General features: G+C 37.4%; 2 protein-coding genes across 2 annotated transcripts; both read left to right on the forward strand.

Moving 5' to 3' along the window:
* Positions 1 to 6,501: 6,501 nt before the first annotated feature.
* LOC115981287 lies at positions 6,502 to 7,317 on the forward strand. Its single transcript, XM_031103447.1, has 2 exons — positions 6,502 to 6,856; positions 7,013 to 7,317. The coding sequence occupies exons 1-2, from the start codon at positions 6,502 to 6,504 to the stop codon at positions 7,315 to 7,317; spliced, it is 660 nt and encodes a 219-aa protein (XP_030959307.1).
* A 15,030-nt stretch (positions 7,318 to 22,347) lies between these two features.
* On the forward strand, positions 22,348 to 24,548 carry LOC115979494 (putative expansin-B2). The gene is made up of 4 exons (XM_031101545.1): positions 22,348 to 22,522; positions 22,634 to 22,746; positions 23,750 to 23,937; positions 24,215 to 24,548. The coding sequence occupies exons 1-4, from the start codon at positions 22,348 to 22,350 to the stop codon at positions 24,546 to 24,548; spliced, it is 810 nt and encodes a 269-aa protein (XP_030957405.1).
* The last annotated feature ends 931 nt before the right edge of the window (positions 24,549 to 25,479 follow it).

Genomic DNA, 25,479 nt, shown 5'->3' on the forward strand with positions numbered 1-25,479 from the left:
CAACAATTCTTATGATGCACACTTCTTGGTTTCATAGTTCTCTCTCTCTCTCTCTCTCTCTCTCTCTCTCTCTCTCTCTCTCCATTCTTTTGATCCACTTTCCAGGAGGATCTTCCTTCCTATATATAGCTACTTGGATTGCATCCCAGCCCTCCACTTGGATGGTCGTTGATCCCTTCTTAGATAATTGTCCTATCATTGCTTTGCTGGTGGTAGTAGAGTAGGCTGCAAGCTGTAGGGCACTGTTCAGGGATCATTTTATCATTAATGTGGCAGGCTGAGTTGGCATAGTGCATTAAATGTGGAGGTAATGAGTGCTTTATCTAGAAACTTCCTCCTTCCCCTGTTCACACGCCACTACTTCCTTGACCTTCAATCTTATAGCCTTGGTGGTTTGTCTCCAATCTCCTGAGGAGTATCTACTCCTCAGGTGGGCCGCCATCCTCAATTTTACTGACTAGACTATCCTAATTGTACTGGGCCTAATCTAATGAATAGTTGGGCCCAGTTGCTCATTGGGTTGATTCCATTTGATGGTCCTCTTTCTTCGGGCTTCCCCCTCCCACATATATGATAAATAACAAGAGACTGGGTTTGAATTCAAAGCTACCTACTTTAAACTCATAAATAAAAATTGATCCTAAAAACTTAAACCTTTTACATAATTAGGTAATGATATTTATGCATCCACTTTGATTTCTTCTCTACGCCACTGAGATAATGATCATGAGACCCATAGAGACTTCCATGTACATAAACATAAAAGACTGTTGTTGTGTAGAAAAGAACTAAATGGTAGGAAATATATAATTTCTCATTATGTTATAGAAATTGCAATTTACAATTCATAAATGGAACAAGGAAAAAAAATGGGACATCCCAAATGCTTTGACTTTAGACGGATGGTGTTGCACCCCAATACTAGAAAACAACATCAACTTTGCCTAATTCACTGCTTGACTAGTCAGAAAGTTGTGCTTGCTTCTCCGTGAGTTTTCTCTTTTGTTTTGGTCCTTTCCTTCTTCTATCCCACGAGTTTTAAGTGTAGCTGAAGTGCCGAATTGGATTATGCACTAGTTTGGCTAAGGTAAATCTCAGTTTTTGTAGCTTTTTTTCCCTGTGCCTTATCCTTCTCTTCTCATCTTGGTTTCTTTCCCTTGGTTCAACCTCCTTATGGTACCTGTAGTACTATAAGAATAATAACAGAAAAAAATGATATACTAGTCATTTACATAAATGTAGTACTTAAAAAAAAAAAAAAAGGAGGTTATTAGCTAAAATGTTTATATCTAATTTCAATATTTTGCATCCATGGCCAAAATGGATGCATAAATAGTGTTTTATTAGGGTAACACTATTTATGCATCCATGTTGATATCTTCTACACTAATAAAACAATGACGAGACCCATAGCAACTAAAATGCATGTTTGGATATACCATTTTCATATATATAATGTTAATTATGACAATCAAAAAGTAATAAATGGAGCAAGAAAAAAAAAAAACAAAAAGGCACTCATTGGCTCATTAAGAGCATTGCAATTTGTGTAAAATGAACGTAAAACTTTAAAAGGAAAGATGTCATCAACGAAAATCATTTCTTTAGTAAATCAAATGACACCCGAGGTTCCCTCAAACACTTCAATAGGGAGGACAACCCTTTTGATTAGTACAAAAAGTGCCCAAATGAAGTGTTTGGGGAAACCTGATCATGCCCCACTACAAGAAATTTGGCTATTTTCAACGGTTGAAACCATTGAAAAAAGTAATAAAAACTGTTGAAAAAAGTATTTTCGACGGTTGGAGTGACTGTTGAGAACTGTTATTAAAAACCGTGTCAAGAATATTTTTCTACGGCCTATGGAACCGTTGAAAAAAGTTTTACACCTTTATCAACATGCACTCTACCATTGATAAAGGGTATCTTGAGATAAGTTCAACGGTTTGTAATTGTTGAAATAAGTATTTTTCATTCAAAATAAAAAAATAAAATTAGATATGCTCCTTCACATTGATCAAAATTTAATATCCACATTCAAAATATAAACATTAATAATGACCAATTTCAAAATTTTACTACTATAATATAATTTACAAAATAAAAAAATATCCTGGACATATTGCCTCAAATTTACACAATTTGTATGTGTTTTAGCCAAAGCAAATGTAGCAGTATGAACAAAAACAACTTAAGTTTGTCCCACATTTTCCAGCTGCTCCTCACCACCTCTAGTTACCTATAATAAGAAAATTGCATACAAAAACAACTTTGATTTTGTATACAAAACCACTATAATTATAGAAAAAAGAAACAAAACAATAACTAGTAAATAAGACCTTTACTTTAGAGAAACTTTAATTACTTATTATGAAGCAAGAGCATGTGATTTAACATATGGGTAAGCCTAATCTGTGGACCTATTAACTAAACTATGGACCATTTATTTTAACAAGCCTATCACCTAAATAACTAGCCTAAAGAAAGTACAACCCAACAAGGAGCCCATAGACTAGAACGCTAGTGCTTAAATCTCTTATGGAAATGTTTACTGTGTTCACTCCACAACCCCAACCTAACATGTCTCTCTTCTCTTTCTTTTTATTTTACATAATTATTTCATTTTATCAATATTCAATATCTGTCCTAGCTTACAAGCATTCAGAAGCCAAAATTCATACAAAAAAGCAAGCATAGTTAATAAATTATTTAAAATGTAAGTTACCAAAAAATAATTATACATTTAAAATACAACATGACCAAAAAGAACAATACACCATGGTTATTGATCATACCTTGCTAGTGGCTATAAGCATTTCAAATGCTTCTGTTCCATGTTCTTCAATATAATTTTCTGATGTGGCAAGGACATCACCTGGCTTTCTAAAGAGCCTTTGCTTCTCTTTGTTCCGTGTTCTTCAATATAATTTTCTGATAGACCATTTTAAGTGAATTGCAATTACAGACATTCTACAAATACAAACAATACGTTACACATATTCAACTGCAGTTATTATACAAAGTTCCCCAAGAAATAGGATTCAAGGATAAAAATATCAGCAAACTTTCTGGAATGGGTGGAGTACCCAAGGTGGTTGTTCACATCCTGTAGTCGCATTTTGTTTTATTCTCTTCAAAGTGCATTTTAGAGGTCATAACTACAACACATCCTTGTTTATCATATCCTTCACTAGTCCCTCCATGCCTTTCACTCTTTCAGCTTATATTATATATATAGCATTATTGAGGTCTTCCCTAATTGTGCCTTTGACAATGTACTTAATGTGTTCTTTTCTGCAACCAAATACTTTTTTTCTTTCTTTTTCCTTCAGCCACCTACTTGTTCATGGCAATAGTCAAACTTTAAATAGAGGAGATCATTTGGTGGTTAAGTATGGGTGGTATTCGTAGTTTTTTCATTGAATTTAAGCTTTTTCAATTGGTGGTTGAAGAAGGAGGAATTTTTTTCTCCTTACGTATTTTTGAACGGGGCAAACACTTCATGAAGTCAGTATTCATAGGCAAGAATGCTGCATTATGGTTGATGAAGAATATAGAACACATGGTGATCAGAATCAATCCCAAACAATTTTTTACGCTTAGGGAAGGAGACACTACATACACTTTACAGCGAGGATCAAATTCCTTTGGTCAGTTCCTTTTAGTGTCTGAACTTAAAGTTGGTAGGCATAGAAGATCTGTCATAATTCCTGGTGGCAAAGCACAAAATGATTGGAAGGTCTTTGGGCTTGAACTGAGGAAGATGTTGGAACCTGACCAATTTGCTCTACATGGTTCAAGCTAGGCTAAATTTGTGTCCCTACCACAGAGGAGAATGTTGGGGCCTCATCCTTCTCGGTCTTTTGTTGAGATCCTAAAAGGTCAGGTGCAGCCAAGGGCTGTGACTCAGTCACAACATATTACAACCAAGGATAAGGTTAAAAATTTGATTCAGGGGGAGTCTGTGGAGAGGGGAATCAGTCAAGGGGGCTATTGGTGATGAATATGAGATTTACATGTGCCAAGGTGGGGGATTTTTCGGTGGGCTGAGAAGATGGTGGTGGAAGTAGGGGATAAGAGGGAGCAGTGTATTAATGTGGAGACAGAGTTAGGTGAGAAAAATCTGGCAGATATTAGGATACGTTTCCCATCAAGTCTTAGTTTGAATTCAAAAGCAAATGAAAATGGGAAGAAGATTGATGTAAGGAAACCATGCTAGAGAGGGAGTGGTCTAATTGTGGAGGTTGACGTGAAAGGGAGGAGAGGAGTTTCCTGGGATAGAAAGAAACGAGGAGTTAAGAAGTTTAAATGGGTATCACGGGCTGGTAAGGATTTGTGTAAGGGTAAGCTAGGTTTGGGCCCTAACAAGCTGGCAGCCCAATTGCCAATTAGTAAGTCAAGCTTAGGCCCAAATACCATAAGCCCAATAACCTTTGAGCCTAGGAAATGCTCTGTTAATTGTGTAGGGCCTATAATCTCAGTCGATACTCACGAGAAGGCTAGGAAGAGTCCAGGGGTGAGTCTGACGAGCTCCGAGATGCTAATACAGGTGGCTAGAGGTCCTGTGAGGTCACCGAAGGTATGGGTTCAAGCCGACAATGGCGGTACGAGCTTCTCAATGCCGCTGGTGCTTTCGATGAGCCTTGTTTTACCCATACAAGAGGAGCGTCACACGGGGATTTAGGTGGTTTTGCCAACACAGGTGGTTTCACCGGTAGGGGCGACACAAGCTGATGCAGATGAAGTTGTACCTACTCATCAGTGTTGTGCTTCGCCGGTAGGAGTGTCAGGGTGTACCGAGTCTCCACTGATAATGGTTTTCAGGCTCAGTCTTGACCGGAATTGTATTTTGGGCTCTATTTTGTTGTTGGGTGGGTTGATTTCTAAAGGTAAGAGGACGGTGACTCTCGAATTAGTGTTGCGATTGGTTGGACCTTCTCTTCCCGATCTCTTTCTGGAGTTGTTGCGAGCTGGATTACTAGGTTTTGGGGTATTGGGTCAAGAGGTTTATTCCTCCTATAGTAAGGATCTCTTAAGCCTTCCTAGGGAGGTCATGCTTGTGGAGGAAGCAGTTGATTTTTCTACGGCTTTTGGTGAAACAGATTTGTCAGTTTGCCTTCCTCTGCAAATCATTACTCCGAGTGCGTCGACAAATTTGGCAGAGTTGGAGGAGGTCAATGAGGTATTGAGTATTGAGACTAAGTTAGATATTTCTAGGTGGGTGAAACACAGAATTCTTGGTTTCAGTAAATTGGTTGGGTTGTCAATGTCTCGAAATGGGAAATTGTGCATTGCTCTCTTACAGAGGCTAGAGTTAAAGATGGAGGCAACCAATGTGTTACACAAGAAAGCAACGGGTAGCAAAAAAGTGGGTAAGTCCAAAAAAAAGGAACGTAGAGAGCTGCAAAACTTGATCTCTTCGGTGAATTATTACAGGAAATAGAGGGTGGTCTTGTGTTGGTGTCAGTAGTTGGGGATATTTTAGTGTTTATGAAGATAAAAATGATTTCATAGAATGTTAGGGGTTTAAATGACCCTCAGAAACGACTTGTGGTGAAGAATTTGTTGCAGGGGTGGAAGTGTGACGTTGTTTGTTCACAACAGATGAAAATAGCTAGCATGAATACACAACTGGTTTGTAGTTTGTGGTGCTGTCCTTATGTGGATTGGGTTTTTTTGGAGGCTGATCAAACTACTTGTGGTATTTTGCTTATGTGGGATAAAAAGGTTTTGGATAAGGTGGAGGTTATGATTGGTACTTTCTCAGTTTCTGTAAAGTGGCAAAGGGTAGGGGACAGGATACCGTGGTGTTGCTTTTGGGACTTTAATATTGTTCGCTTTCCAAGCGAGCATAAGGGTGAGAGCCGTTTGACCCTGGCTATGGAAAAATTCTTTGAATTTGTTTAGGATCTTAACTTGGTTGATTTGCCTTTGGAAGGAGGTAGCTATACATGGTTAAGTGGTTATGATCAACCAGCGATGTCTAGGATTGACAGAGCTTTGGTCACTCGAGATTGGGAGGACCATTTCCCTGATGTTATTCAAAGGATATTACCCCGTCCTATCTCAGATCACAGACCAATTCTCTTGGTGGCAGAGGGAATGGCAAGGGGGAAAAGTTCGTTTAGATTTGAGAATATGTGGTTGAAGAAGGAGGGATTTGTGGATAGAGTTCAAACCTAGTGGAATCGGCATTCCTTTGTAGGTACACCTAGTTTCATGCTTGCAAAAAAACTAAAGGCTTTGAAAGAGGACATTGTGCAATGGAATCGTCCAGAGTTTGGTAATGTAGTATGTCAAAAGAAGTAATTACTAGAGGAGTTGAAAACATTAGACTCTAAGGAAGGGGATTTTGGTCTCTCTAATGAGGAGAAATGTCATAGGGCAGATTTGAGGTCCCAGGTAGAGCATCTTCTTTCCTTGGAAGAAATTTCCTGGAGACAAAAATCTAGGATGTTATGTATCAAGGAAGGCGATAATAACATCAAGTTTTTCCACAAAATGGCTAACTCCCATAAAAGGTATAATCATCTGAGGACGTTAGAGGTGGATGGGGTGGTTTTTAAGGAGGATTCTGAGGTTACTAATCAAGTAGTACAATTTTGTAAAAATTTGTACAAGGAGACTGAAGGGTGGAGGCCTTTTGTGGAGGGTTTGGAATTTGATCGTATTGGAAATATGGAAAGGGTTTGGCTTGAAAGGAAGTTTGAGAGAGCGGAGATCCTTCAAGTTGTAAATGACTTGGAAGGGGACAAAGCTCCAAGTCCGTATGGGTTTACTATGGCGTTCTATCATTGTTGTTGGAGGGTAGTGGAGAAAGACGTCTTAGCAATCTTTGAAGAGTTTTTCCATCATTGTAAGTTTGAAAAATCCCTTAATGCTACCTTCATTGCATTAATTCCTAAAAAGAATGATGCCTCTAATATTAGAGATTTCTGACCTATTAGCTTGGTGGGGATTGTGTATAAAATCTTGGCTAAGGTCTTGGCAAATCATCTGAGAGTGGTTTTAGATCAATTGATCTCTGAGAATCATAATAGCTTTATGGGTGGAAGACAAATCCTTGACTCGGTTCTTATTGCGAATGAGTGTGTGGATAGCCGAGAGAAAAGTAGGGTTCCTGGAGTCATTTGTAAGCTTGATATGGAGAAAGCCTACGATCATGTGAATTGGGAGGCATTGCTGTATTTGTTGAATAGGATGGGCTTTGGAGTGAAGTGGTGTAAGTGGATCCATACTTGCATATCCACTATTCAGTTCTCTGTTTTGATTAATGGGTCTTCAGCTGATTTCTTTGGTAGTTCAAGGGGTTTATGACAAGGAGATCCGCTATCTCCTTTGCTGTTTTTGATCATGATGGAGGTGTTTAGTAGGATGCTAAGAAGAATGGAGGGAGCTGGTTTGATCCGTGGTTTTAATCTTGAGGGTAAGAGGGGTGGTGGGGAATGTGTTTCACATCTATTATTTGCAGACGATACTATCCTATTTTGCGATGTAGATGTGGAGCAAATTCTTCATATTCGGTTGTTGTTACTTAGTTTTCAGGTGGTAACAAGTTTGAAAGTGACAGTTTTTAGATCCCTTAAACAATTGATTAAACCTAGGTAATTAGCCAACTTGTTACTTAGTCCAAATTCCAAGTTTAGGTTATCACAATCAAACAATCATATCATGCATAGCAACGGAAAATAAAAAACACAAGATATGATCACCCAGGAAAGCAAACCAGTAAAAACCTGGGGAGGATTTAACCTAGCTATCCTCAAGGTAAAAAGCAAATCCACTAGAAAGAATCGAAGTTCATACAATAAGACTTACAAGCCCCCACGCTCGACTTCTTATTGCTACCAACCAGTAGAACTTACTGACACGACCACGTGCAAGCTCCGAATCCACAGACTCCTTCTTTCTTTGGCTTTTGCAAAACACAAACACCCCCGTTTGTGACTTTGAGATTCCACTCAAAGGTTTAGCAACACAAACTCTCCTGTTTGTGACTCCAAGATCACCCTTGAAGGTTTAGATCATCAGCACCTTTGATGACAAGAGAAGGCAGCAACTTCTACAATACCGGATCTTGAGATTCTTCAAGGAATAGCACCGGTAGAAGATATAAGAGAGTTTTTTAGGAACAAAACCCTAAATACAAAAGAGGGACACTCTTTCCTCTCTGAAAAGCCACATAAAAACGTGCTTAGGGTTTCCTTTATATACTGGGAGAAGTAGATTAGAAACCCTAATCCTAAATGGGCTTGAACTGCTGTTTGGGTTTAATTAAAAATCTGCAGATACGATTTTCGATCGGTCGAGCCTGTCTTTCGATCGATCGAACTAGACAAATTATGAAATCTTCTTCCAGCAGCTTGTATATTCTTGAATCTTGACTTGAATCACCTTGAGCATTGTCTAATAATACCTATAGACTCTAAGATCTATATCTAGACAAATTTGTGTTCACGATTTGCCAATTGTTCTAAACATTTAGAACCTAACAAACTCCCCCTTTGGCAATTCGTGACAAAACTTTCATACAAAATGAAATGCTCAAATACAAGAACAACCCAATACAATAAAATGCCCAATTATATCACAAATCCCAATCTAAAACTCCTAACCTAGAAGTTGTAAGAAGAGGTAGAAGGTCTTTATCAAAATGCACCTGTCTTTCCTGAAACACTCACCAAACACATCACCGCATGTGTGGATAGAAAGACATATAAACAATAATATGAAAACAGAATATATAAAAAAAAAAAAAAAAAAAAGTAAATTCTAACTCTCCCCCTAAGTTAGATACATCAAAAAGTTTTTATATTCTCCCCCTAAACAAAACAAACAGGTCATCTATGTCTCCCCCTTTTTGTCACGTATTGACAAAGACTACCTAATCAGAAGGTAGACAGAAAACATACGCAACAGAGTAAGAGAAAATAGAGACAACTCCCCCTACGAAGAGCAACAACTCCCCCTAAGAACCACAAAGGTTAAAAAAAATTTCTCCCCCTATAAAAATAGGAAAAACAAAATAAGTTTTGGGAAAAAATAAAGGGGTTGGGGATAAATAAAAAGACACAAACCAAGTTTTAAAAAAAAAACTAAGTTAAGGATACACATGAAGAAAAAATATTCTCTCTTTCAATAAAATGCAAACATGGCACTATGTGACCCATAAATAGTTGCATGAGTAGAGAAAATATTTGCACATTGATTATCCATCATATCTCTTAAGAAAATAATTTTCTACAATTCACACATAAAAATAGCATATACTAGAAAGTACATAACTCAAAAATTAATCAATCAATTTTTAAATCAAGTTGAGTACCCAATGTAGCAAAGTGTATGCATGTTATGTATGAAAACAATGAGAGATATGACCGCAAAACTGCAAGATGGATACAAAAAACAATGCAATGCATGTGAATCCTAAACATAAATGATGCATGGAAAAATCAAATTTTTGAAAAAAAGAGCAATTTAACGCAGAAACTCCTCAAAACACAATATTTCATGAATGAAATGCATGAATATGAGATTAAAAGTTTTTCAAAAACACTTGAATGCAACCCATTTTCCAAAAACAAGTTTTTCAATCAATTTGACTCCAAAACTCAAATATTAAAGACATTTTGCATCAAAATCTAGGAACTTTTTAATCTTGGATGGCCACAACAAGATCACACACAATATAATGTACCAAGTTTAACAAAGAGTAACTTGTGTAGTGTGTGCAACTAGCAAAAGCTTGAGATACATGTGAGGTGATATGTGAATAGCAATCAATCACAAAGTCTACAAAATTCATCACATAGAATTTAAAAGAGACTATTACCTAAAGAGTTATATCATATAACTCCCACATCTCCTAGATCATAAGCTTGCAATCATGTAAGTTTCTTGTATTTATGCCTCATAATATACATTCCAATTTTAATTATGTGATTTGGCATCAAGCCTAATAGTATACACCAATTTTAAGTATTAAGCAATTCACCTTATGTTTTTTTTGTGCATGTGCTACACTTTCTCGAGCACAAAATCTTACGATATGCACTAAGGTGTTCATGATTGGCTAGTGAAAAGTGGTGAGATGGTTATTTATGCCTTTCTCTAAAGGTTCAAGTCCGACAGTCAAAGACATGTGACTTCAAGATCAAGACAAAATGATCAAAAACTATAAACATCTCCCACACAACATGCACTACAAAGTTTCAACTAGTAAAGTGCAATAAGTAAGCTCATCAAAACTAAACAAGGTACATAAACTTGTTATTTAAAGATAATATGGCCAATCCTTGATTATAAATCCAAGATGTGAAATACAAAACACAAAAATCTTTTTGGTTTTAAAAAACTTATGACCAAAAACAAAAAACACACATTATGCTAAATGAACAATACAAATACAATGCATGACAGTGCTTAACTAAGCTATAAAGGGTATACAAACAAGAAATATCAATTTCTTAATTAACCCATGAGTACATGTACAAACTAGTACATACTCACACAAAATTAGAAATAGCTTAGTACTTATTTAACACATACTATTCAAGTTTCTCCACAATGTCAAGCATGTTCTAAATCAAGAGAGATATATCATAACTCATGTAATCCTCAATAAAAATAAAACTAGACACAAAATAAAATATTTTTGTCCTTTTGAAAATTTTCAATGTTTTTGAATTTTTTTATTTAAAAAAAAAAAAAAAAAAAACAACTAAAAACAAAAAACAAAACATGTCCACAAATAATTGAAAGAATTAAATCAGGGACAAGTCTGCAACACTCACCTTAGAGAATCTTTTCTCACCCATATAGCATGAGTCTTCGGCTTTGTAGGTGAAAATCCATGAGAAGCAGAGTGTATTTGAGGAATTACACCAATCTTTTGAGACAGATTAAAATCCTGCAAATTCCTTTCACAAGCCAACAAGCTCAAATTTTTCAAAAGAATATGAAACAATTTATATGGACTTATGGCAGGAGAAATATCATCACAAATCCTAGATTGAAACACAGAATGCTTAAATTTAAGTTTATGACACTTAGGACGAATGTGACCATGGACACCATAAAAGTGACAAACATGAACAAATTTAGGAACATCAGTATTCCTAACAACAAATCTAGTCTTAGATTTTGGTTTTTACCTCAACAAAGAGCAATTTGGTCTAATATGACCAACAACACCACAAAGGTGACAGGTAGGCACAAAAACAGATTTATTATGTTCTCTAACAGTAGGTTTAGACTTAGGTTTAGAAACTTCAGCGTCTACATCAGAACTTTTACCTTTGTCTAACCTAGCAAAATAAGCCTTTTCTTTATTATTCCTCTTAAAAGGAGGGATATAAAATTTTTCAGTTTTAGGTTTAAGAGAAACAGAAACACTTCTATTATCAACAGCAGACTTGGCACTAGTTAAATTTTCAATTTTAGCTTTATATTCAACTAACTCTTGTTCCAAGTTTTTCATCTTCTCATCTTGAGAGGAAATTTGATTTCTCAAAAATTCATTCTTTTTATTAGATTCATCTAATCTAACAATCAATTCCTCTTTTTCAAGATTAGCCAATTTTAACTCTTCCTTGAATTTCTTAGCAATTTTCATAGATTTCAATAATTCCTTACGAAGAGTTTCACAGGCATCAATAAAATCAATAGAAACATAAGCAAAAACATGATCAGAAAGACACTTCAAATTATCCATGATAACAGGGGTCAAGGATCAGCTCTTAGATCAAAAGATCTAAAACAAAAGAGCAACCCGCTCTGATACCACTTGACAGTTTTTAGACCCCTTATAATTGATTAAACCTAGGTAATTAGCCAAGTTGTTACTTAGTCCAAATTCCAAGTCTAGGTTATCACAATCAAACAATCATATCATGCATAACAGTGGAAAATAAAAAACACAAGATATGATCATCCAGGTTACCAAACCGGTAAAAACCTGGGGAGGATTTAACCTAACTATCCTCAAGGTAAAAAGCAAATCCACTAGAAAGAATCGAAGTTCATACAATAAGACTTACAATCCCCCACGCTCGACTTCTTATTGCTACCAACCAGTAGAACTTACTGACACGACCACGTGCAAGCTCCGAATCCACGGACTTCTTATTTCTTTGGCCTTTGCAAAACACAAACACCCCCGTTTGTGACTTTGAGATTCCACTCAAGGTTTAGCAACACAAACTCTCCTGTTTGTGACTCCAAGATCACCCTTGAAGGTTTAGATCATCAGCACCTTTGATGACAAGAGAAGGCAGCGACTTCTACAATACCGGATCTTGAGATTCTTCAAGGAATAGCACCGGTAGAAGACATAAGAGAGCTTTTTAGGAACAAAACCCTAAATACAAAAGATGGACACTCTTTTCTCTTTGAAAAGCCATATAAAAACGTGCTTAGGGTTTCCTTTATATACTGGGAGAAGTAGATTAGAAACCCTAATCCTAAATGGGCTTGAACTGCTGTTTGGGTTTAATTAAAAATCTGCAGATACGATTTTCGATCGGTCGAGCCTGTCTTTCGATCGATCGAACCAGACAGATTATGAAATCTTCTTCCTGCAGTTTGTATATTCTTGAATCTTGACTTGAATCACCTTGAGCATTGGCTAATAATACCTATAGACTCTAAGATCTATATCTAGACAAGTTTGTATTCACGATTTGCCAATTGTTCTAAACATTTAGAACCTAAGAGAAAGTCAATGTGCATAAGAGTGAAATGGTTCCAATAGGGGAGGTTGTTGAAGTGCATGCCTTGGCTGAAATTTTAGGCTGTAGAGTTGGAATTTTGCCTATGTCATATCTTGGCATGTTATTGGGGGTTCCACATAATTCCCCTTCAATTTGGAATCCAATTTTGGAAAAAATTGAGCGGAAATTAGCCAAGTGGAAGAAGTTGTATTTGTTTAAGGGGGGTCGATTGATGTTACTCAAGAGTATGCTATCTAGTCTTCCTACTTACTCTCCATCGTTATTCACCATTCCTACTCATGTGGCTAATAAAATTGAAAAGTTGCAAAGGGATTTTCTATGGGGTGATAGCAAGATTCATCTAGTAGGATGGGATAAAGTTTGTGCGCCTATAACCAATGGTGGCTTAGGGATAAGGAAACTTACCACTTTAAATAAGGCCTTATTGGGAAATGGTTGTGGTAGTTTGGGAAGGAAGAGGATCAGTTATGGAGGAGGGCGGTAGCTTTAAAATATTGGGAAGAATGGGGGGGATGGACCTCAAAGTTGGGTAGGGGAGTTCATGGGTGTGATTTGTGGAGAGGTATTCGCATGGGATGGGAGGATTTCAGCAAAAATTGTCAGTTTGTTGTTGGGTTGGGGAATAGAGTGAGGTTTTGGAAGGATGGGTGGTATGGGAATCAACCTTTTCAATTGGCATTTCCAAGGTTGTATGGTATTGCCATTGATAAGGAGGTTTCTGTAGAAACTTCTTTGCCAAGGTAGGGGGCGGAGTAGAAAAGAATTTGGGATGTTCGTTTTATTGGAGATTTTAATGATTGGGAGATGGATGAAGGGCTGCATTTTCTTCGTATATTGGGAGCCAATACTCCTCCTATGGATGCTGGAGACCGAATGAGATGGAAGTTAAAGCCTAATGGGGCTTTTGACATTTGGTCATATTATGACAAATTAAGGGATTCTCCCTCAACTGTCTTTCCATGGAAAGCTATATGGAGAGTAAAGGCCCCTAGGCGAGTTTCTTTTTTTGTTTGGTGTGTAGCATGGAATAAGATCCTAACGGGAGATAACTTGAGATTAAGGAGATTGGATTTTGTGGATTGGTGCATTATATGCTATCATTGTAGAGAGATGGTAGACCACTTACTTCTTCACTATGAGATGGATTATCGGTTATGGAGCTTTGCCTTTATAATTTTTGACTTGTCTTGGGTTATACCTAAATCGATACCAGACTTGCCTTTTGGCTGGTGGAATTGGTTAGGGAAGCATTCGTCTCAAATTTGGAACTTAGTTCCATTGTGCATCCTATGGTGTATTTGGAAGGAGCGGAATCAGAGGACTTTTGAGGACTTGGATAGCTAGCTCCCATGATGAGATGCTTGCTTCTTTTAGTGGAACTCTTTTTGATTGGTCTCAGGCTTAGGGACTCACGTCCAGTGATTCTCTCCCTTCTTTTTTTTGCTCCCTTTCTCTTTTGTAATAATTCTGTTGTTTGGTTTTCTTTTATGTTTTTTCCTTGTTTTCTTCTTCTTGTATTCTCTGGGTTTGCTCTATGTTCTTCATGCATAGAGTAGACTTTTGTATATATATCATTCTTACTTACCAAAAAAAAAAATATATATATATATATAATTTTCTGTAGCTACTAGAACATCACCTGGCTTTCTGAAAAGCCTTTGCTTCTCTTTGTTTACCACTACTCTGCGTACAACACTCTTTAGCCTCCCATTAGTCCACGCCTACAAAGTAGGTAGTAACTATAAGTGTGTTAATGGAAATAAATACACCAAAAAGTTATTATTTGTTAACCTCAGTAAGATTATTAGTCTTAAAAAACAATTCAATTTTTCTATGTTAATGTATATTATGGGCTTTAGGCCCAGTTAGTTTACTTGTATAGTACACTTTACTTGTACCGCACACATATGCTTCCTATATAAAGGCACTGATGTATATTCTTTTACTCATGAAATGCAATACAATTATTTTGTATTTCTAACATGGTATCAGAGCCACTGCTCTGACCTTTTCTTAGCAGTCTTGTCTTCATTAGTGTGACTTCCTTTCTTTTACTAACGCTTCCGCCATCACAACTGCCGCTGCAGCCTCTCGTCGTTGAACCTCCGACGTCATCCAGCCATCGTCCTTGGGTTCCGAACCTGCAGCCGCCGTCGTTAAGGAGTTTCACACTGCACAGACCACTGCTCTTTGCATCACCGCTGCGAATATTGCTCCGATTTCATTTTTGAAGGTACCACTGAGATCGTCCTGTGCCGCTCTACACATTCGTGGAAGCCTCGCCACCATCGGAGACCGCACGCGCCCCCACGCGCTGCTCAAAGCTGCTGCGACGCTGATCACGCGCCACCACGCGCCGCAGTATCCTTGCACGCGCCTCCACGCGCCGTTCACGCACCTCCACGCGCTCTCACGCGCCGGACCTGGTCTATTGACGTCATCACCTCTGCCACGTCAGCCTTAGCTGCGTCAGCATCCTCTGATTTGCTGACGTCATCGCCACGTCATCCTGTGACATCATCTGCTGGCTGTTGACCGTTGACCAGCCGTTGACCGTTGACTTTGACAGTTGACTTTTCCAGGTTGACTTTTTCTGTCCAGGTTCTCCTTACCCAGTTTTTCGCGTAGATTTCATTTTTGCAATCTGTTTTTGCATATTGTGTCTCTAAATGGATAAAAAGGATGTTTTTCTTCCTCACCCCATCAATACTGTATTGGAGGGGAATAAAAATTACTTATCTTGGTCTCAAGCTATGCGCAGTTTTCTTAAGGGTCGCATGCTCTGGTATTATTGTACTGGTGTAATGACTATTCCTGTCAAGGGAGCAAGTGAAGAAGATGCTGCCTTTCTTAGTCGCATGATTGAATGGAATAGTCATAACCACATGATCCTCACATGGATTCGAAACACTTCCATTCCTTCTATTTCCAATCTGTTGGGCAGCTTTGATGATGCAAAATCTGCATGGGATATGTTAGCCAAAAGGTACTCCACTACTCATGGATCCATGAAATATCAATTAGTGGTTGAATTGCATCAACTCAGGCAAGAACCAGGGCAATCCATCAATGACTATTATGATCAGCTTCGCTTCATTTGGGACCAAATTGACCTTTCTGATCCAACTTGGGCATGCTTAAAGGATGCTCAGCAATATGCTTCCATTAGAGATGAATTTTGCCTCTATGAATTCTTGATGTCACTTCACAAGGACTTTGAGCCCATTCGTGGTCAGCTGCTAAATCGCAATCCTGCTCCCTCTCTTGATACTGCTGTGAATGAGTTGGTTAGAGAAGAAGCTCTTCTTGCAACCCTTCAAGCCCATAATAAGCTCAATGTTTTGGCTATTACTCCATCTACTCCACTCATAGAGCAACCTCAGCAATCAGGTGATTCTTCTGGCTCTAGCAATCGTCGCAAACAGACCAACAAAAAGTTTTGCAACTATTGCAAGCGTCCTGGCCACACCATTGAGACTTGTTACCGTCGTAACAAACCTACTGCTGCTGTTGCTAATACTGAGCCTACTCCGCCAACGGCTTCCACCTCAACTGAGTCCCAGTCTTTTGGATCTACTATCAACCTCTCCCCCACTGAACTACAGGAGATCATAGCTTAGGCTGTTCGTATGGTTGGTAATGCATCTCTTTCCACTGCCTTATCTATTCTACCTGGTAAGTCTCAAACTTGGCTTTTTGATTCTGTCTGCTGCAATCACATGACACCTCACTCATCCCTGTTCTCCAAACTTGACCCTGCACCACATCCTCTAAATATTCATATAGCTGATGGTTCCACCATGCATGGGAATAGTCTAGGTTTTGTTTCAACCTCTAATCTTTCTGTTCCTGGAGTCTTCCATGTACTTGACCTATCCTATAATTTATGCTCTGTGGGACAATTAGCTGAACTAAGTTATCGCCTTATTTTTGACTATTCTGGGTGTATTGTGTAGGATTCGAGGACGGGGCAGGAGCTTGGAACCGGTCCCAGAGTTAGGCGTATGTTTCCTGTGAACAATCTTCATCTTCCACCTGTTGCTCCTGTTTCTGTTGCTGCTGCAGCTGCTGCAGTTTCTTCCTTACCTTCTCTTGCACTTTGGCATTCTGGTCTTGGTCATGCACCATCTTCTCAGGTACAACAGTTAGCGTCTAGGGGTCTGTTGGGTTCTGTGTCTAAAGACAATTTTGATTGTACTTCATGTCAATTAGGAAAACAGCTAGCTTTGCCTTTTAATAACAGTGAATCCGTTTCTAATAGTATTTTTGAGTTAATTCATTCTGATGTTTGGAGACCTTCTCCTGTTGCTAGTATTGGTGGATCTCAATATTTTGTTGTTTTTATTGATGATTATTCTCGTTATAGTTGGATTTTTCCTATGAAATCTCGTTCCGAAATTTTACTAATATATAGCAATTTTGCAAAAATGGTTGAAACACAATTCTCCAAACGTATCAAAACCTTTCGATCTGATAATGCTCTTGAATATACTCAATATGCGTTTCAAGCTCTGTTACATTCCTATGGCACTGTACATCATCTAACTTGTCCAGGTACCTCTCAGCAAAATGGTCGAGCCGAAAGAAAACTTCACCATATTCTTGACACTGTTCGTGCTCTTCTTCTTTCTGCCAAAGTTCCTGCCCCATTATGGGGTGAAGCTGCTCTTCATGCTGTTCATGCAATTAACCGCATTCCAAGTGCTGTCATCCATAATCAGACTCCGTATGAGCGTCTCTTTGGGTCACCCCCTGACTATCATCACCTTCGCTCATTTGGATCTGCTTGTTTCGTTCTTCTTCAGCCTCATGAGCACAACAAACTTGAGCCTCGATCTAGACTTTGTTGTTTCCTTGGTTATGGCGAAACTCAAAAGGGGTATAGGTGTTATGATCCTGTCTCTCATCGTCTTCGTGTTTCTCGTAATGTTGTCTTTTGGGAACACCGATTGTTTGTTGAACTCTCTCACTTTCGTTCTTCCTTGACTAACTCCTCTGTTTTAGAAATCTTTCCAGATGAGTCTCTTGTTCCTTTTACAAATACTTTTGATCCTCCGTTGGACTTCTCTCCAGATATTTTTTATGCTTCTCCTAGACAGGTTGCAGATGACCAGATTGATGACGAGCTACCCCACCTTGAGCCTGGGTCCCCTACTCCTGCTCTGCCTGAAGATCCTCCACAAGACATTCCACCTCGCCACTCAACCCGGGTAAGATCCATTCCTCCACACTTACTTGACTATCATTGTTACATTGCCCTTGCTACACTTCACGAGCCTCAAACCTATCGTGAGGCCTCTACTGACCCTTTATGGCAGATTGCAATGAAAGAGGAACTTGATGCATTAACCAAAAACCATACTTGGGATCTGGTTACTCTCCCTCCTGGACAGTCTGTGGTTGGTTGTAAGTGGATCTATAAGATCAAGACTCGCTCTGATGGATCCGTTGAGCGCTACAAGGCTCGTCTTGTTGCCAAAGGTTTTACACAGGAGTATGAGATTGATTATGAAGAGACTTTTGCTCCAGTTGCTCGTATCTCATCTGTTCGTGCTCTCTTAGCTGTTGCTACTGCTCGAAAATGGGATCTTTTTCAGATGGATGTTAAAAATGCCTTCCTTAATGGGGATCTGAGTGAAGAAGTCTATATGCAACCTCCTCCTGGTCTCTCTATTGAATCAAACAAGGTTTGTCATCTTCGACGTGCACTTTATGGTCTTAAACAAGCCCCACGAGCTTGGTTTGCCAAGTTCAGCTCCACTATTTTTCGCTTGGGTTACACTGCCAGTCCGTATGATTCTGCCTTATTTCTTCGTCGTACTGATAAAGACACTATTTTGCTTCTTCTATATGTGGATGATATGATCATAACTGGTGATGACCTCAGTGGCATTCAAGAACTCAAGAATTTTCTCAGTCAGCAGTTTGAGATGAAAGATCTCAGACATCTCAGCTATTTTTTGGGTCTTGAAATTACTCATTCCACAGATGGTCTTTATATTACTCAAGCCAAGTATGTTTCTGACCTGTTGTCTCAAGCTGGACTCACTGACAGCAAGACTGTTGACACTCCAATTGAACTTAATGCGCATCTGACACCCTCGGGGGGGAAACCATTGTCTAATCCTTCTCTTTACAGATGATTGGTTGGCAGCTTAGTTTATCTCACAGTTACTCGTCCAGACATCTCCTATGCTGTTCATCAAGTGAGCCAGTATTTGTCTGCTCCACGATTAACTCACTATACTGCTGTTCTGCACATTCTTCGATACCTGAAGGGTACCCTTTTTCATGGCCTTTTCTACTCAGCTCAATCTCCACTTGTACTCCGTGCATTCTCTGATGCTGATTGGGCAGGAGATCCTACTGATCGCAGGTCCACTACAGGTTATTGCTTCCTCCTTGGTTCTTCTTTGATTTCTTGGAGAAGTAAGAAACAAACTTTTGTGGCCCGCTTCAGTATTGAAGCAGAATATCGTGCCCTTGCTGATACCACATCTGAGCTCCTTTGGCTACGATGGCTTCTTAAGGATTTGGGTGTGTCCACCTCCTCTGCTACTCCCCTTTATTGTGACAACCAGAGTGCCATTCATATTGCTCACAATGATGTCTTTCATGAACGGACTAAACACATCGAGATTGATTGTCATTTTATCCGTTATCATCTTGTCCATGGTGCTCTTAAGCTTTTCTCCGTCTCCTCCAAAGATCAACTTGCAGATATCTTCACCAAGTCACTTCCTAAGAGACGCACTCGTGATTTAGTTGACAACCTCAAGTTGGTCTCACATCCACCTTGAGTTTGAGGGGGGCTGTTAATGTATATTATGGGCTTTAGGCCCAGTTAGTTTACTTGTATAGTACACTTTACTTGTACCGCACACATATGCCTCCTATATAAAGGCACTGATGTATATTCTTTTACTCATGAAATACAATACAATTATTCTGTATTTCTAACATTCTAACATTCAAATTTTATTTGTTGCCAATATGAACAGGCGGTAGAACGTAAATCCTAGATCAAATAGAATTAAGCAAAACATCCGACATACAAGTGAGAGTGAGTTTCTATCATACTTTGCAGTTTCTGAGTGGGTTGGGGGTTAAATGGGGATGGAGCTGTCAAATTTTAGGTGAAGTAGAGATGGGGAAGAAAGTTTGTCCAAACACAAGTACAAAAAAATATTAGAAGGGTCTAACATGGACAGCACTGGAATGGGAGAGGAGAAATTGGCCCCACCCCATTGTATTCCCTTTTAACCATGGTACTTCCTAATCTTAATAAAATAATATAGAAATTTCTTAAATTTCAAAACTATTTCCTTGAGTACCATTTGTCTATCTCAAATTTCATGTGTGTGTAAAGAAGCACCCATGTATATTTGGGATTTTCTTTAAGTAAAAAAAAAAAATGTCCCTACAATATTTGGAGCAGTTACAAATTAGTCAGGAAACAGTGTACAAAGACAACAAGTCTGTCCTGCATTAATGTGCTATGTGCAAGAATTAAGAAATTACCAAAATTCAATGCATTTCTTATTGCCTCATGGGAAAGGTTGCCAACAAAGATAGTAGCGTATGCTGGATTGTTTTCAGGGGCCTCCTCATTGATCTACAAAACAAATAACACATAAGAAACTAACTGTCAAAATCCAGATATTCCAAAGCACTTCTAGTCTAGCATACTTTAAATTAGAGCACATGCTTTGGGATACAACGGGAAATAATTCGAATTTAATGAAGCCACATAATATATGAGCTTAGCTCTTCTGACACAAACTGATATCAGTTGTGATACTCCTAAAGTTCTCGTGAACCTTTTGAGCTAAGAAATTTCCTAAGACATATCATGGACACGAAGAAAAGGAGATTTCTTACTCCAAATGGTTACTTATTATTTCTACCGTTGGATAAGCAAAGAATGAGATATTCGTTGGCTATAACCGTTAATAACGGCAACATTAACGAACATGTTTCGCTTTCAATCAAATTCCTCAAATCTCAAAGGAGCTTGAATATGTATCCCCTGAAAACGGGGTCTTTGTAAAACAACAAGCTAGCTAAGCTACAAATACAATCCAAATTGAGTAATAATGTTAGGAATGTTGCAAAATTTATTAAATATGTCTTACAAACTGATGTGTTAGCAATCATAAAAACGTGTGTTTATTTTATTGTTTAAGCAACACAAATCATATTCTTCCTATGTTAATTTTGTAAATTTTTTATGATAAAATCTACGGTTGCTTTGGTGTCTGTTGGGTAAAAATTATTTTTGCCAACTTATTTTACTACTCAGCTTCTTTTACTATTCATGCATCTTACTTCATTTTTTAGTACTATTTATGGGTCTCGCTTTTTGATACTATTTATAGGTCTCATTTTCCATCCATTTATTTTGAGAGGAATCTTCCAACAAAATATAATGAGACCGAGTTAAACCCTCCATTGAATATGGGATTTAGGAGTCATGTGGGTCCAATGTGGTCCCTCCAAGATTGCACAAATGCACGGGCAATTGTTTTCTAGTTGATATAACCAGCCAAAAAAGGGGAAAAAAAAATGGTTTTGTTGTTGATGTAACTGTCATGCGAAATTCAACAAATATAGTATGGTCAGGTGGCCGGCATCAACGGTTACTTGTACACACGCCAAAAGCATGTTAATCCTAAAGACTAAAATGGGACATTTGATTCTGTGGTCTATGTGGGGTTTGATCATGTTGGAAAGTGCAGGAAGTCATTAATTTTTTCCTTTTAAGTAATGGAACCATATATATTTAGAATTATATATATATATATATATATATATATATATATCTATAATTAGTTACAAAGTCATAGCCCGTGTTTTACTTGAACAAAATATTATAGAAAATTTTATTAACAAGCTCAAAGTTATGCTGAAGTCACGGTATGCTATGATATGGAATAGCCCATATCTTTATAACTTGTAAAAAACAAATTCAAGGGTACCCGACCATTGCAGCATGGTGATAAATACGTGAAGGACATGTTCATTCAAATTCGTTGGCTTGTTGCTTAAGAAAATTGATGTAGGACAACCTAGGCTTCCGACCTAAATTAGTCCTACCGTAGACCTTAGGTTTCCCATCTAAGGTGTTTGGACTCACCACCAAACAATCACAATGCAACCTCTACAAATAATCTCAATAATAATAATATGTGAATACAAAAGAAATCATCTAGAGCTTTATATGCAGCTTCCAAGAATCACAAAGATAAAAATAAACTCTCCTAAACAATTTCAAATACTAATTTGATAATCCTAAGCAATTTCAAATACTAATTTGATAATCCTAAAAAATTTCAAATACTAATCCGATAATCCTAAACAAAGAATAATTATGAACAACTAATCCTAACTAACTCAAATACCAATCCAAACTAAATAAATAACTACCTTACAATCTAAAATTAGCCCCTAAAAATCTAAAATGAAATATTGAAAGCAGTAGAAACCAAGCACTGGCCTCTGCCTATAAATACCACCAAGCCATTCCTCTCAGACACATTAACTCGATCAATTCAAGCCAGAAACCACAACTTTCATAGACTCAACGTACTGGGGGTTCTTCGAGCACATTGTGATAATGGCTTTTGTTTCATTCTCTCTCTTTACTCTTCTAGTCCTCTTTTCTCTTTTACTAAATCCAACTTCTGCCTTCAACCCCAAGCTGCTTAATGTCTCTAAGCTTCAATCTAGCACTAGTTGGTCACCTGCGGGTGCAACCTGGTATGGAAGCTCCACAGGTGCCGGGAGTGATGGTAAATGAGAACAAATTAAGCTTACTATATCACATATTGATACAATATTTGTGCAAAATATGACATTTGTTCCAGACAATGTGCTTGATTTTTCAAAATTTTGCCTTGTAGGGGGTGCTTGTGGATATGGAACTGCCGTAGACCAAGCACCATTCTCTTCAATGGTGTCTGCTGGAGGCCCTTCTTTATTCAATTCAGGCAAAGGATGTGGAGCTTGTTATCGGGTACAAGCCCTATGTTTCTTTGGAAAAGTATAGATTTACTTGGATAAAGTTTGGCTCTAAACCTGCTTGGAGTCATATTTTTTAACTTATTACTTGACGAATTATATGACTATTAATGTGTATTATCTAAATAAGATACATGATTTATTGAAATATTTATATAACTAAGACTACATATGAATGATCTCTTTAATTCCTGCATATTTAGTTGAAAGAAGAAAGCTCCTACGGGCGGAGGGAACGAGGACCTAGGGGGGCCATGGCCCCCTTGAAATTTCAAAAATCCCTCTACTATCTTTATTTTTGGTAAAAAAGAAAGAAGTAATTTTCAATATAAATTTAAATAATTTTCCCCCTAAATTTTACTAAAAACATGTAACACATTTATTTATATGATTAATACAGATTTTGTTTACTCTAATTATTTTTATACTATAAATTACTCATTAATTCAATCTGTATTTAATGTATTCAAATAAATAGAAACATTTATATATTATTTATGTGATGTTTCTTTTCTCTAATTACTCTTATACCATATTAGCTCATCATAGAGATATATAAGTAAATATTTTTAATAAAAACATTCTTTTTTCTTTTCATTTATAAAATTAGAGATATGAACATTATTTTTTTCCTTTTAGAAGAAACAATAAAGGTTGACTTCATGGTAAGGAATTAACAATATAAAGAAGAATATTTCTGACTCTGCCCCTAATGACTCTAAGCATGTTTGTAATCTAACTTTTTCCAATTTATTATTATGCCTTGCCTTGTTTAAAAAAATTCAACTTGTTAAGAAGTATCATTTAATTTATTGTCTTCTACATAAAATGGTATAAGTTTTGAAAACTTCCTTTCTTAATTTAAATTCAAATAATTTAAGTTAAAAAAAAAAGAAAAAAAAAAAGAAAAAAAGAGTGAGAGTGAAGACGGAGGGAGTGAAAATTGTATAGAAGTGTGAACCTCACAAAATCATCTTGTACGTATTGGTTGATTTCAGGTGAAGTGTACGGCGAATCAGGCATGCTCGGGGAATCCGGTGACTGTCGTTATCACTGATGAGTGCGCTGGATGTGTCGCAGAGTCTGTTCATTTTGATTTAAGCGGTACCGCCTTTGGAGCCATGGCAATTTCTGGTCAAGAAGATCAACTACGCAACGCTGGAGTCTTGCAAATTCAATATAGAAGGTAATTGCTGTGAGGGAGAGGCTAAGGGAATAAATAAATAAATAAATAGTACATTTTTATTTCTTGAAATGTGACAAAATGCTTCAACTCATGTCCTTGAAAGTCCACATTTTGGCATGGTCTCTATCATGTCAAGTGCAAGAGATTATTGCTCAATTTCAAATATTTTGACTTTATATTATCATTCTTTAACTTTCTCAACATTTTCTTTTTGTCAATTATCATTTCATCATCTTCTTGTCTAATATGACTAAAACTATGGTTTGCAATAACGCAGAGTTCAGTGCAACTATCCAGGTGTGTCCATAGCCTTTCACGTTGATTCTGGCTCCAACCCCTATTACTTTGCTTCCCTAATTGAATATGAAGATGGAGATGGAGACGTATCTGCAGTTGACCTTAAACAGGAACTTGACTCGAGCACATGGCATTCCATGCAGCAATCATGGGGTGCAATTTGGAAACTTAATTCAGGCTCACCATTGCAAGCTCCTTTCTCCATCCGCTTGACCTCGGCCGTGTCCGGACACACTATTGTAGCTAACAATGTCATTCCAGCTGGTTGGCAACCAGGCCAAACTTATCGATCAGTCATCAACTTCAAATCCTAAATAATACGCTTGCCTTTGGTCCTAGCTAAAGGAGGTGGAAAAAAACAAAGATAATGAAAAATATTTGTAGCTTTATATTTACGGTGTAGATGAACTAAAAGTCAGCTTATAGTTTTTTTGCTAGGTAATTATAAGGGATAGAACTCCCAAGTTCATAAATACACACGGTACAGGGTACCACCAAGCTACAAGGTCCGATGGTAAAGTCAGCTTATAGTTAAATGACTTTATGTTTGTCTTTGTACACATACAATGAATACTATAGACATACCTTCCGTGGAAAAAAATGACCAGGAATTTTTTTTTTTTTCTCCCTCTGATTATTTTCTTTTTCTACATTTATCATGCTACCGTGTCTTAGATTTTCTCCGTTAGGAAATTTAACGTGGTTCACATGGAGTTTATTAGAATTATTTAATTATTATACAGGCCAACCTACACTATTTGTTTCTCAAGTTTGTCATGAGATCGTTTTAATTTAGTCCCTCAAGTTTCAAGTTAGCATCATTGGTCCATCAAGTTTAAAAAACGAGGGTTATTAGTTATTCCGTTAATTGTTGCTAGTTTTAATGCTTACGTGGCTAATAGATCAATATGTAGCATTTTTAAATGATATGAAAATTTTTTTTTAATATTAAAAAAATTTAAATTTTTTTTAATATTAAAAAAATTTAAATTTATTTTTACACATAAGCAAACCCTTGACTTATTTTAATATCCAATAATTAACCTATTATGAAACGAAAAGTAATTCTTAGGTATTCATGAAATACGGAAAATTGTGTTTCCACATGTCACATTTAAGGTATGGTCTATTCATTAAATTCATGGTGGGATCCACATGAATATGAGAGGCAGGAGCACCATTTCTTCATACTCTAGGAGTACCTAAGAATTTTCATAAAATGGGTCTTCACTATTAATTTAATAA

This window comes from Quercus lobata, chromosome 3, assembly GCF_001633185.2.
Source record: "Quercus lobata isolate SW786 chromosome 3, ValleyOak3.0 Primary Assembly, whole genome shotgun sequence".
Classification (NCBI taxonomy): domain Eukaryota; kingdom Viridiplantae; phylum Streptophyta; class Magnoliopsida; order Fagales; family Fagaceae; genus Quercus; species Quercus lobata.